At 41.8% G+C, this 14,864-nt stretch overlaps 1 protein-coding gene and 1 long non-coding RNA gene across 3 annotated transcripts in view; both read left to right on the plus strand.

The window, feature by feature from the left end:
• Positions 1-14,864, plus strand: part of LOC145434886 (uncharacterized) — a 271,087-nt gene that overhangs the window by 25,556 nt on the left and 230,667 nt on the right. The gene's annotated exons all lie outside the window — the stretch shown is intronic.
• Positions 7,342-8,839, plus strand: LOC145434868 (uncharacterized). Its single transcript, XM_080312114.1, has 3 exons — positions 7,342-7,877; positions 7,943-8,038; positions 8,570-8,839. Exons 1-3 carry the CDS (start codon positions 7,652-7,654, stop codon positions 8,638-8,640), a joined length of 393 nt encoding a protein of 130 aa, XP_080168240.1. The 5' UTR covers positions 7,342-7,651; the 3' UTR covers positions 8,641-8,839.

Genomic DNA, 14,864 nt, shown 5'->3' on the forward strand with positions numbered 1-14,864 from the left:
AGCGCTCGAGGTAATACGATTACATATTCAGGTTGGACTGATGTCATTGCGAAATACCTCAGTGAAAGCAATCCATGGCGTTCCTTCGCTTTCAAGCGTCATCGCTACAACCTCATATCAAAAAAAGTAAGAATTTGCTGCTATGGCTACTGTACAATAAATGCGTGCGATAACACAGTTAAGGTTACTACAATGGACGGTATACTGTACGATGTACAGTATCATGGAGAAATTAAACATCAAGGAAGGAATGGCAGAAAAATTAAAAATGAAAAGAGGAAACAAATGATGGATGAAATTGAATATATCACCCCAGAGTCTTATATTTGAAAAAACTGAAAACTATCGACACTGAAAAATATAACTCGGGTAACAGGGATGGTATTCCATCGAAAGATGTTTTGAAGAAAATGAGGCATGAAGCACTCAAAATCGATCGCAAAGATGAAAACATATGGACGTCACTGACAATGTTGAAATGCGAGCAACATGACATGGAAACGGAAAAAAAATAAACGCATAAAAGGAACTTTACAGAAAATAATAACCAGTCCACCAGGAATCATTTTGTTTTCTCAAGAGTCTGTACTGATATACCATGAAATAATTAAATGGGATATACTATATATAGATGCCACAGATGGTGTACAAAGCCCCCTTCCAGACAAAGCCCGCTGCTATTGTTACGTGCGTACTTGTTTGTGTGTGTGCTTGTATGTTGGGGGGGGGCGTGCCCCACCAGCCATGAACCTCACCGCACGTCATTGGCGGCTTCGAGAATTGTCTTCATTCCTGACACAGTTCAACTGTAAGGGAAGGGTTGACGCTGCTTATAGGGGCCTCGTAACCACCATTGCGGCTGGATCTCGTGGGTCTCTCATCATCATCCATCAGCAAAGATATAAATTCACGTCAAGAGATGCTACTAACACTTGCACGGCAGCTTGTAATATCTACTGGTAGAATGAACAATTGCACTACAGATAATCAAGGTAAACCATCTGGCACATTACGAATATCGGCGGATTGACCGCGTGAACGAGGAATGAGATCGTTGTGTCCGTTTGGCACGTAAGGAATATCGGCGGCTGCTTGACCGCGAGAATGAGGAGTGAGATCTGTGTGCCCGTTTGTCACGTAACGAATATCGGCGGCTGCTTGACCGCGAGAACTAGGAGTTGAATCATTTGTGCGCATTTGGCACGTAACGGATATCGGCGGGTTGACCGCGAGAACGGGAAGTTATATCATTGTGTGCGTTTGGCACGTAACGGATATCGGCGGGTTGACCGCGAGAACGAGAAGTTATATCATTGTGCGCGTTTGGCACGTAACGGATATCGGCGGGTTGACCGCGAGAACGGGAAGTTATATCATTGTGCGCGTTTGGCACGTAACGGATATCGGCGGGTTGACCGCGAGAACGATAAGTTATATCATTGTGCGCATTTGGCACGTAACGGATATCGGCGGGTTGATCGTAGTCAAGGGTGACATTTGAAGAAGAGTTCATGTTATTTTCTTGGTAGGCTTGGTAAGCGCGACGTGCATGACGCTGACCGCGCGCGACAGTTATGCGCAGATCACACGTACAATATTCAGACGCGGCACGCACTCGCGCATACGTTTCATTCTTTGCTCTGCTCATGCGCAGTGTTGCCAACTCCGGACGGACAAAAATCGCTAAAACTGGTGTGGAAAATCACTAGATGTCGCTAAATCCTGAAACAAAATAGCTAAAAATGTCGCTAAATCTGCATTAATTCCCAAAGTTGATAGGTTGAACCAGAATATCAATACCGTTTCGTCAGCTGTGTGTTAATCGTCAGTTTCAAATGACTCTAATCATATTTCTAGTTCGTAATACGCAATATTCATGACAGTAATCTTAAAACATGACCAAATGTGCTGCGAATTTCAACAAAGAAGATCGCTCCGCGCAATTATCGCATGCGTGAGACCAGATTTGCAGTCATGACCACTCACTACATGGGCGTGACACGAACTGCCGCTGAAAAGGAATATGAGGTGGAAAGCATCCTAGGTATACAAGTGCTTTTCTCGACGCGTCCGTGAAGACGTAATACGTGATGCGATATACCAATGATTGCGGAAAGGATCTGGCCTTCCCTTAAATGGGTAGGAATACCTGAACCCGACATGCACCGGTTTTGCGGGTCACGTAGTGATGCACACTTTAGAAAAAAAGAAGGGCCGACCCGCCGAGGACTTACCACTACCTGGGGCTGAAACAGTACTTCGTCAGCCTCCCCCAAAGAACATTGGTCTTGCCCCTCCCTCCCCCCGCTAGGGTGATAATGATAACGCAACTTGACTTTTTCTGGCCCTGCCGCGCTAGGTGCGATCATTTTCCGTAATTCATGATTGAATCAGTTAATCTTTGTTGCTAATTGCATATATATTGCTATAGATTTTTCAACCTCTCTAAGCCCACGTAGTCGGAGTAATGACAGAGCTGAGTGAGCTGTAGTCTTTGAAAATTAAAGGCCCGTAATAGCAATTGAATATATTCGGGCGGGGTCGTTGGCATAATTACTTCTTTAAATGTTGTTATTATTTCACGACCTCCTGTCTGCTATATGATAAGATATTGAAATCGTCCATGAGCAGGCTACTAAACTTAAAGGCGCACACGATTCTAAATTGGTATTTCTGAATTGCCAAATAATTTTTCACTGCGGGATGGCGTTTGTCCTCTGGGGTTCAGATTGGCAGGACAGAAAGATTCGGTACCGGCAATGCACAATTAGACATGTATAAATCGAAGTTTTCGGTCAACGTTGGGGCAGTCATTCCGGCCAAGGTTTTCACGCTGTCGAACTTTTGCGTTCACTTTTTGGCATCCCGTGTTGGCTGAAACTTTCTGTTCTGTTGCTCTGTGGCGCGGTAATACCAGACGCCAAAATCTATGTTAGACCAATTAATAATATTAGTATTAACCCTAAACGCTAAATCACGTGGAGCGCGAAAAAAAAGTTTGCAAAAAGTTGCACAAATTTTCAAAATATACTCTTTAATTTGTGTTCATCTACGAAATGATTTTGCGTTCCTTCGAACTCGCCCCCCTAATTGGTGGTTCGGGGTGAAGCAGTTACGGTGCTGCCACTACCTATAGCGGCTGACCGCCCATCCAACTGATCAATGGTGTATAACAAATCGTTTATTTTTGAGCGAGCATGATTGTTATTACTCCTTTTGTGTTGGGGTCAATAGCTCAGGATTTTGACGAGTTTGTCGAACTGGACACTGTAGATTTTTGTGGTTGGAAGTTATGGCGAAACTCACTTAAATGACCAGGAAAGTCACTATATATACGTTTCTATACATGAACGCTACCTGAGCGCTGATCGGCGATGCTTGCTGAGGCTGTGGCGCGCATACGATAGTAAACGGGCAGGATGTTTGCCGTTCAAAATTGATTGCTATCAGAAATTCTCGGACAAAATCGCTAGAAAATCGCTAAATATTTCTCAAAAGTCGCCAGATTTATCGCTAGTCGCTAGATTGATAGTTTTTGTCGCTAAACCGAATAAAAAATCGCTAGATCTAGCGACAAAATCGCTAAATTGGCAACACTGCTCATGCACCAGCGCTAGCGCGCGCTAGCGCCGTGCGCGGGAGGAACGCTGCAGTTGCGTTTCATTCGAGAGTCGCGAGTGAATCATTCCGCACGAGAGAATATACGTCACAGCCGAGATAAAATGATTTGTGAAATATCGATTAGTTGTTCGGAAACCTTCACCGTGTACGGATCTCGTAGGTCCGGCCATGTGATTATTTCGGTAATAATAGTAAGGAATATTGCGTAAGTAATAATTTATCGAAGAGATGTAAATATTCCTTCTGAATACCACTGTACCAACAGTTTCCTGAAGAGTCCAGCAGTACCGTTGTTTTCGTTTCAAGATATCACGAGGATTCATTATCAGTAATATATCACCTTCGCCATGTTCTGAATTCACAGATGAGCGCCAGTATGAGTTTAGTCAACGACGAAATACTTATTGAGGAAGTGAGATCCAGGAGTATTTTTTATGGCAAGTCACACCCATCGTATTATCTGAGAGAAAAGAAGGCAAGAGTTTGGCGAGAAGTGTCACAAGCCCTTGGATGCCCAGGTACAATGTGTCCTTGTAAATATCTCCGAGCACGAGCTAACATAAAATATTACAGGGCAAGGTTTTACACTCAGATGAAAGAATCTCCGTGACTGCTATGTGAAGGAGAAAAACAAGTACATACCCTCAGGATCAGGGTATGAGGCTGTTTTGCCCCGATGGCCGTTGATGGGCATCATGAGTTTTTTAGATCCGTACATTAAAACGAGGCAGTAAGTTGTTTGGTAATTTTATTTGAGATTTCAGATCCGTACATTAACCAGGTAACTTGCAGTTGAATTTATTTGAGATGCAGGAAGGCTATTAATTTATTGATGCCGTAAGTACTGCTTAAGTTATGTTAGTCAGTGAGTGCAACACTACCGTACTGAAAACGTAACATATCAATTCAGACAGACTAGATTCTTCAAAAAAATAGTTGATAATTTGACTCCGTGGATTAGCAGATAGCACACCAAAATTTCACATTTAGGGTGGAGATCATAAACTTTCCTCAACTTAAGTGCCTGCAGCAACTCAACTGAGTTGTGTCTGTTACTCGAACTCAACTTCGAGATCATAAAGTATCCTCACACTTAACTTAACTGAGTGGAGTTTAACACTCAAGCCGATATGTGAAAATCCTGAAACTGGTTGCCAGATTTATTTTTATCAGAATGACGTCATGATCCAAAGCCGTCGCTAAGTAACGAGCGTCTGTTCCGATTGTTATCGTCCGCAAAACCTAAATATCGGCCATTCTGCGAATAATAATCAAAGAAATGGCTGCTTTAATTGAAGAAATTGAGATTCTGCAATCGGAATCGATTCCACGCAGGCGCCTCAGGGATACTAAGAATCCATTTGAGAAATATGATGACGGAGAATTTATAAAACGATATCGGTTTTATAAAAATGACGTCATTAAGATATTCGATAATATAAAAGGGGGCGAGGTTTTCCAAGCTAGGAGTCATGGCTTGCACCCTCTGCTTCAATTAACCATTGCATTGCGTTTTTTTTTTGCTACGGGACACTTCCAAGTAACCGATGGAGATCTTGCTGGCGTGTCTCGCCACACTGCACGAAGAAGTGTACACCGTGTGGCGTACGCCATATCAAAGCACAAAATCAGTTTTATGCATTCGATGCATGATACTGCAACACTGAAATGTGAATTTTATAAGGTCAAGAAATTCCCAGGAGTTGTTGGTGCTATTGATTGCACTCACATCCCAATAGTCTCCCCCGGTGGAGATAACGCGGAGACGTTCCGCAATAGAAAGGGGTTCATGTCCCTGAATGTCCAAGTGGTGTGTAATGCGGACAGAAAAATTATGAATATTGTCGTACGTTGGCCAGGCTCGTGCCACGACTCCCGAATCTTTAGAAACTCAAGACTGGCCGACGATTTCAACGACGGAAATATTGACGGAATTCTGTTAGGTGACAATGGCTACCCGTTATTAAAACACCTTCTAACTCCAATTATCAATCCGACCACTGAACAGGAGAAAAAATACAATCGTGCACACATTGCGACTAGAGCACGAATCGAGCAATGTTTTGGAGTTATGAAGCAAAGATTCCGTGCTCTCCGGATCCCGCTCAGAACTAAATTGCAGAGCAGCGTGGCGATAATAATATCAATTGCGTGCTTGCACAACGTGGCAGTTGCGTTAAAACAACCGATGCCCGATGAATATGACCTGGAGCCAAGTATTTACGATGTAAACATCGTAACTGCACCGTCACAAAACGACACTTTGTCCGGAAGGTCAGTCAGAAATACCTTTTTAGAAAATTACTTTTGAGTAAGGCCCTTGCACACCTTATGAAATAATTTTCGCTTTTACTACCATTTTTATTAAACTACTATTCCTATATCGTATATTCATTTATAGTTCTTTTGTGTATTTGAATTTATATACGCGGAATAAATGTACCCTACAGCAAGCAGTTAATATACGAAGTAACAATAAAATAAAAGAAACAACAACAGATGCAGCATCTCGAACGGGAAATAAGTAATGTGTAGTAAAGCAGTAACAATTAAATAATGAATGAAACAACAACAGAAATAGGAATTTGCATATTACTCCGAACCAGCAGTTTTAAATTTCATTTCCATATATTTTATTTTCAACTGGAGAACTTGTTTCGTCAATACGCTCTCTTCTTCCTTTAACTGTAACTCCCGTTCTCTTCTTACTTCTTGTTGCTTCATAGCATTTATCTTTTCGTCCAAATATTCGTCACGGAGGACTTCAAATTTGGACTTTTGGGGGGTTGGTCCACGCTTTCTTCGAAATGAAAGCTGCCACTTCTTTTTGATTTCCGTCCGAAATGGACGGGAGTCGACGAAGAATGACTCGTCACCGGCGATTCCGAATGCATGATAACGTAAGATTCCTCTTCACAATCGATTGTATCGTGATCAAGGCAATGATCGATAGGGTGAATTTGACCAGGAACAACAGCTGAAAAATACATTTGTTACAAATCAGTGTGTATGATTGTAGGCAACTATTCATTCAATTTTTTTACACTCACAGCATACTGCTTCCGTCAAAGGGTCTGGAATAAACGTCTTCGGCCCACCCCCTGTTTTCCGCTTTTGAGCCTTGCCTCGTCACTTTTCGCCCTATCTTTCATGTTCATCCAACGTTTTGTCAGACATTTTTGGCTCCTAATTGTCCCAAGGCCGCTGGAATTAAACTTCTCCGCGAGACTCTCCCACTCTTTATCTTTCGCGTTGGTGGAATATTTGTCTGTTTTTTTATTTTCAATAACGGGATTTTCTGCCACTAAATCCAACAACAACTTTTTTTCTTGAATAGAGAAATTGTGCTCCCTCTTTGCTGGAACATCAGCCATTATATTACAATTGTTAGATTATCGCTTCTAATTCTGTATTTGATAGTTGATAGCAATTTAGCCCGTTATAAATTACTATGACAGTACGTTAAATCAGTACAATAGTCATTAAGAAATTGATTTCGAGCCTGACCATCGCACATCACTTCAGCACCTGGTTGTTTATATTTGCAGTCATCCGCAGTAGCTTCTAGCCATTATTGCTATGCATTAATCTAGACCATTGCGGTATGACTATTACGATGCAGAGTATAATACCCAGCACATTACCTCAGAAGCCATTTGCTTATGTTTTCAGTCGTCCGCTGCAACTCCCAGGTCATTGTTATGCATTACTATAGGTCATTGTGGTATAACTATGCTGACGCCGTTGCTGCGTGACGAGAAATAGGGCCTTGGATGACTGACCAACTGTAACGCCAGGGCTCTCGAAGTAACATGTCGCGTACTTAAGTTAGCACTACACGTACCTTAAGTTTCGGACGTTTTGAGTCTCGTTAAAAACTCATTTTATGGCTGAGGATACTTTATGATCCTCAATTGAGTAATACTCAGCACTCAAGCATGTGTTACTTGGCAACCGGAACTTAAGTTTCGTCTATGATCTCCACCCTTAGCTCAGTGTATCTTTGGTCGTTATCAAAATTATCAGATTGATGATAGTTAAGAATTTTTCCATGTTATACAGAACATCATCAAACATGTCCGAGGAACCGCTGTCATCGTCCTTACTTGATGACACGCTGCCAACAACATTGGTGGCCACATCGTCGTCAGTACTTGATAACATGCTGCCAGCAACATCTGTGGCCACACTGTTGCTCGACAATCCACCAGCAACATCGGTGCTGTCGGTTGAATCGGTCGACGCACCATCACGTCGTAAGTGGAATTTTTACAAAAACGAGGTATCTTCATTCTTCAACTACTGTGTGTATTTGCTACAGCGGCGAAGAGAGGGAGTCGCAAGCGGAAACACCCAAGAGATGATGACGATGATGATGTGCAGACTGTACTGAAAGCATTGAAGCAAGGGAATAGAGGTACTCATTTGTCGAGTAGATCTGCGTATGCTGTGAAATTTGATATTCGGAAAATGAGTACATGGCACAATGCAGACTCATATTTGAGAATTCTCTTATCAACAGTCATAACTAGTATGATATTTGCATTTTGTGGAAATTTCCATGATCTCAGGCTCACACCCTCGTTTTATCGGTAGTTCGACCAAACGTAGCTGCAAATGTCCAATAGATATTTTGATTCCATTCACCTTGAAACCTATTGTAACACAACAAATGCTAGGGTATGCTGTATCACATCATCCCTCCAAGCTGCGTAATTGCGTTGCGCTGACACGGTCTCTGCGCACAGAAAATCTAAGCTGCGCTAAAAAAATCCGAAGTGATGAGCATTTTTCAGTCGTCAGCACTGTTGTCCAAGAGGCAGTGAGTTGATGAGTGCGCGCAGAATCATAAAAAAAATTAGAGGGAACATTGCTGACAACCACGCCAACACCAGCAAAAGTTCTGCACATCTATAGTAAATAGTAATGAGGATGATGCAATCAACAGAACCATCCGCGGATGAGCTTTTTATGGCGAGCATGGGGAAGGAATTGGCCACCATCAAGGATATCACTTGACGGGCTCGCATCAAATTCCAGATCCACAAGCTGATCCAAGATGGAGTCATGGAAGAAGTTGAATGTTCAACCTCCGGTAACTTGACTTTAAATGAATGCATCTTTGATGTAGCTATAATCAGAAACATGTTCAATGTGGAGAGATATGGTTCCTGTCACGGAGGCATGCTTGTTTCCATATTTTGAAGTTTGACACTGAAATTTCCATGAACAAAAGTGTCCGCTAGTCACTAATGTAATGTACTCAGAAAAGTTCATTACACAGAGATTAAATTGTTGAGTTGGATGTATGCATCGTGCTGTACTGTGACATCGTTTCAGACCAAGGACTACCACAGTGGCCCTGAGATGATTGTCAGTGAAGGAGTTGTGCATCGCTGTCCAGGAACCAACTTGAAAATACCCTCACCATCCCGAACCGTATCTTCAACCTTGCTATCGACCTCTTCACCTTCTGTCAAAAACTCTGCTACTTCTCCTCTGCTGATAACCTGTTCATTCAAAAAGATGGATTAGCTATGGGAAGTTATTACTCCGCCCAATCCGCAGACCTTACCCTCGCAATATTTGAAGAAGATTTGATATCCGAAATTTCCACGTCCTGGCCCATCCAATTCTTCCGTAGATATCTAGGTGACGGACTTATTATATCCAACCTCCATCCTTCACACCTCCCCTATTTCACCCGCTACATCTCCCAAATTTACCCCAGCCATTTCAAGATCACCTTTAATTGCACCTTTCGTTTTGACCATAGAACCCTCACCAAGGGATTGATCGGTTACAATACTTACTTCAAACCCGCCTCCCTTTACACTTATATCCCTTTCGACTCCAACCATCCCTCCCACACCTACACCGGAATTATTGCAACTGAGCTCACCCGTTATCAAAGAATCAAAGAACCAATTCAAACCCCCACTCCAAAACACCATTTACCGATTCAAAAAACGACTTGCTAGATTAGGATACCCCGACCGACTCATTAGATTAGGACGCAAAATCTCCAATAGAAACACCCAGAAGAAATCCACCCCTACTAATTCGACCTTCATTACTTACCCCTTCTCCAAAACCTTTGACCATAGGAAACACATCGCATCACCCAACCCACCTACCCTTTTCCTTTCCGCATCGGTTTCAAATCTAGGAGAAAATTGAAACAATTGGTGACTAATAACAAACTAATATATCGTAAAATGAAGATTTAGAAAGAAAAAATTACCAAAAAAAAGAAATTTATAACGCCTTGGAAAAAGAATTGAATTGGAACGACTATATTTATTACCTTGTCAATTCTATATTATATCTTACCCCTTATACATCTGTTTTTCTTTACACTATGATATTATAGCTATTGCTATTTACGATATTATTGTTAATCTTTCTGTTGGAGAGTCGAGTCTTTCTTGTTAATACACACCCTTTCCAGACAGAGAGTTCTCTATAAACACAGTTTATATGAGGTTTTTAGGTTTTTAATTTTCTCAATCACTTCTAACTTGATACACATAACCAATTCACCTTCTACTACAGGACAAGAAAAGATTCCACACCATCTTCTTACTGCACTTTCCCCACGCACATACACAGATATCTATCGTTCTTCTTCCACAGATCTCTTTGTCAGCACCCCTGGTTTTACTCTTTCTTTATATCTCCTGTAATTTAAATAACAATTAAACTCAGACTGATACACTATATACATACACCCACACTAACCCATAACCGCATGGCATAACCAACCTTCATTTCACAACCATAACCTACCACAGAGTAAAATATCCTTAACATAACTCTAAGCCACTACCTCATTATATCAACCACAAACCATAGCCCTAACACACAACTCTATATTACATCTATATTTTGTATATATAAAAACAAATTAACTTGTTAGATATCACCATTGCGATAAATATACACCGCTGTAGAACTCGATCAAAGAAAGGAATTTTCCATCAGACTGCTTCCATGTGCCACAAACTCAACCAACCAAGCATATCATACGCTAATTACTATGAGCCATATTCCAGAACACAAAAAGCAATGCACTATGACGTCACAACCATATTGTTCGGTCGTGAACAACTACGGTAAACATTATATTTACAAATTCAAAAAATCACTATACTATACTACTTGTCATCGCCAGCAGCTTCGAATTACAGCTACGCTCAACCATTATAACCATCCCAACCATCGTATCAACAAATCCAAGGTTCGTTATTATTACCCATTACCTAAATATTTGATCATTAAATGACTTAAGTTATTATATTTTATTTGCATTAATTTACGTTATACTCACCCTATATGCATGATGTAAATATGCATTTTACTTCTTTCTATCTTATCCTTTTATATCCTTTTCGTAATACAGCACTATGGATATTACTCCCAAATTTATAAAAAAAAAACAGACGCAACTGCTCCTTCGGGTGTAAGTATTACCGGTTATTTGTGACAGAAAAGGAGAGGCTAAAGCCCTACCTACATCTTTATACCCCTGACGACGTAAGGTGCTATGGTAGAGTTGCTTTGGAACGAGTCAATATCCATTTTACTATATTCATTCCCTCTGCTTATATTGTGTTTTCACGAATTTATATCTGTTTTATTTCATTTTTATACATATATAAATATATCTGTTTGCAACGAACAGCATTTTCATACTCAAATCCTGTACCACATGGAACCTATATATCTTTTTGTTGAATATCTACTACGTCATATATCTATACTACAACTACTTCTCTTAATTGCATCTTACCTTTTATCCACTACGTTTCCAGATTTTATGTTACATTATATCTACCCAAAATACCAATCTTTGGATTTTTGTCGGTTTGGGTTAAGCCCGCCTATGACAGCTGACGGAGGAAGATCCTTTAGCTAAAACACCAAATGTCTTGTTTTTCGCTATATATTTAACGACATATCCACAATTAAAACTCCAACAAGAACTTTGGTGGATCCATCGCGCTTTCTCTATACTGCGCCCTTGAGGGCGCAGCTCATAGTTTTTGTCGCTATGCTGCCTTCGGCAGCTCATCACTCTTATATTAGGGAAGAATGTGGGCGAGGCTGCATTGAATGCTTCAATAGCGTTATTGGGACACGAATTGAAATCGGTATTTTTCCATTTATGTTCCCACAATTCAAGTTCTGGTTTAAGTACGCTCCAATCTTCCAGGTCGTCTTCGTACAGACGATACAGTTCGCGATCGGCGACTCCACGACTAGCTGGATAACAGTCCAAATAAATTAGGAAAACACGTAACGGGGGAGATATGCAAAGACGATTCGAACAGAAGTAACCTACCTGAAATATGTATTTTGCTGGGAATCACAGCGAAACATTTGGCTGCCTGCTGAAAAGTATTCCCAAATCTTTCCTCCATTTCGGCAATTACATTTGTAGCAAAAGGAACGAATGCGCTCGAACGCAAACGGTGCCGGAATTCGTCCTGGCTCGAGTCGTCACCTCGTAAATCCCTTGTGGAAAGCGGAATCTGTTGCTCATCTATCAATTTCATGATGCCAGAAAATATATCTGCAAATGAATCTTCCGGGTTTTCCAGCAACTGCTCCAAGAGTGATAACACTCCATGAACCATTTCGGTACATTTCACGATGTCAACATCCTTGCTTTGCAAGCCGACCGACAAAGGGCGTGTAATGCCTAAAATCCTTTCCAATATTTTTATATTCGCCACAAAATCCATCATCCGAATTCGCAAGCGCAAACCTTCAGCCGAGCTCTTTGTGGCTGTGTTGTCGTTGCCGTTTTCGATTTCATCCAGACAGACAGACAGATTCTTTATTCGTACGATGGTTGTTCACACAAATATGTAAAAAAGACAAACACAGCGATATGACCACATCAAGATGTGCAGTAGGGCTGTTCAAAAATAACTTTTTTCTCCCGATTCAAGCCGGTCACCTCTTAAATCGTCAGGTTGCAGTAGAAAACCTTGCTCACCAGATTTCACTCGATTCCAACCAGTAAAGGCCTCCGCAGATCCAATTGAAATTTTTAATTTATTATGGAAAATTAAAAAAAAAATTCCCAATTTTCCTGCCAACCCCATGAAATTGTTGAGCTGTCTTCAAAGACGTTGCAAAACAAATTTGAGTCAATTCCGACCAGTAGAAGCGGAGTTATTGGAGTTTTTCGTCGAAATTTCTCGGATTATCCTTGATTGGTGGATAATCCGCGATTTATCAACGAAAAAGTCACATACCTCCGCTTCTACTGGTCGGAATTAAATCAAATTTGTTTTGCAACGTCTGTGAAGTCAGCTCAACAATTTCATGGGGTTGGCAGAAAAATTTGAAATTTTTTTTTTTAAATTTTTCATTATAAATTAAAAATTTTAATTGGATCTGCGGAGTCCTATACTTGTTAGAATTGAACCAAATTTGGTGTGCAGCATTTTTAGGGTAACCTGACAATGTAATCAGTGAATGGCTGGAATCCAGGAAAAAAAGTTATTTTTGAACAGCCCTACTGCACCAGTCTACTGCACGGATGCTAACTGTACCCGGCACATCCTGCAGGAGTCCGATTTTGAATGCCCCTGGGATACCCAAGAGTAGTTTAGGCGTATCCCGGACAACGTATACCTTTTTCACAACGGAGTTATCCTCAAACCCGTGCGTCATAGCGACATAGCCAAGGGCGGAAAGTTCCTTATTCCCTGCAGTCATCAAAAGTTTGTCGGAGGGTCTGATGGATCCATATTGATGCTTGTATATGTGCAAGGGCATGCATGACTGATACTTGTGCGCCAGTATCAACGCACCATGTAAGCAGGTCAAGGGCTACCTTGAGCTTGACAAACCAACCAATATCTTCCGCTGGTTCCACCGTGCTAATGGTCGGTCAGCCCCTGGTGTGGGATTACAGGCTCCATGTTAACTGTATCGGTATTGGGAGCACTATCCAAATCTACAGCAGCAATCACGGATCCCACAAAGACTGGTGCGATGGGACTTGAGCGTCCGTCCACATGATATTCACCAACAGTATCGGATTGCACGGAGCGTATATTTGTCCGAGCAGAAGCACGGCAGACCGTTTCGAAATGTCATGTTTTCTCACACACCGAGCAATTGTAATCGGCAGCAGGACAAGAAATCTACCAAACTGGTGGTTCTTACCACAGTATTTGCATTTTATCAGCGACATCTTAGCATCCTTTCCATCCTTCTGCCGAGCAGTAGATCCTGTTTTCAGTGGAGGTTTCTTTGTGACTGCATCAATCGTAGCAGATTTATAGGACGTGACACCGTGTTTGACGTATTCACGTTTATCGATGATCGATTCAACTTTTTTCAGTGTCAAGGTTTTCGGATCCTCGGCGAAGAGTTCTCTGACAAGGTACCGGTGTCCGTACAACACAGAAGGAGTTTATCCATAATAACTTCCTCAAGACACCTCTGCGGATGATAGCTGCACTTGGCTGCAGCTTCGCGAACACGGAGTGACCATTGCAAAAATGACTCGTCCTCTCCCGTTTCAAGAATAGCCAAAACTTCCTTCGCATCCTCAAGCGATCATCACGAAGCTCAAAGCACGCATCAAATTTGTCAATGACTAGTTTGTAGTCATTTTTATCTTCAGCAGGAATGTCTTGATCATTTTCTCGTCGAGCCGGGAGCCACGTGAGATTCTTATAAATTGACTGTCCCTCCGGACCATAAATTGACTGTCCCTCCGGACCAATAAGACTCAGGAGGTGTCCTACCTTGACGCAGTCATCCTTTTGTGATAATTCTGCAGCACAAAGATACGTTTCAAAGTCTTCCTTCCAATCAACCCACGCTTGAGGCGGGTTGTTTCCATAGCCAGTGATAATGGCATCGGGTGCAGTCCTTGCAAGGCAGTATATCCACTAGCCATAATTCTGAGTAGCTAAGTAATTTCTATCAGCTGCTTATAAAACGCTGCCACCATGTAGTAACGTGACTGACGGTCTGTCCAATATACGAGACGTGTAGTTCTCAAGCAGCCATGTATTCAGTGACGGCCAAGCACCGAAGCACCTGCGATGTCGTCACACCCTAGTGGCGCCATAGAGCTACCATTACAGTGACGAGGAGTCTTTATTGCCGCGAGAGCTTCGCTTTTTATCTTTCTTTCGACGTGAAGCCGGGGACGATTGGGAGGCATCCGTAGATACCGAGCACTGCCTAACATCTCGGCGCCGAGAACGCGC

This window comes from Botryllus schlosseri, chromosome 3 (genome assembly GCF_051294905.1).
Source record: "Botryllus schlosseri isolate E-star chromosome 3, Bs_hap1, whole genome shotgun sequence".
In the NCBI taxonomy this organism is placed as follows: Eukaryota; Metazoa; Chordata; class Ascidiacea; order Stolidobranchia; family Styelidae; genus Botryllus; species Botryllus schlosseri.

Bases quoted from the DNA above. Each gene is read 5' to 3' on its own strand.
- LOC145434868 (XM_080312114.1), top strand. From the start codon at position 7,652: ATGATAGTTAAGAATTTTTCCATGTTATACAGAACATCATCAAACATG. The intron at 7,878-7,942 runs GTAAGTGGAATT...TATTTGCTACAG, and splicing joins GGTCGACGCACCATCACGTC to CGGCGAAGAGAGGGAGTCGC. The intron at 8,039-8,569 runs GTACTCATTTGT...TGCAATCAACAG, and splicing joins ATTGAAGCAAGGGAATAGAG to AACCATCCGCGGATGAGCTT.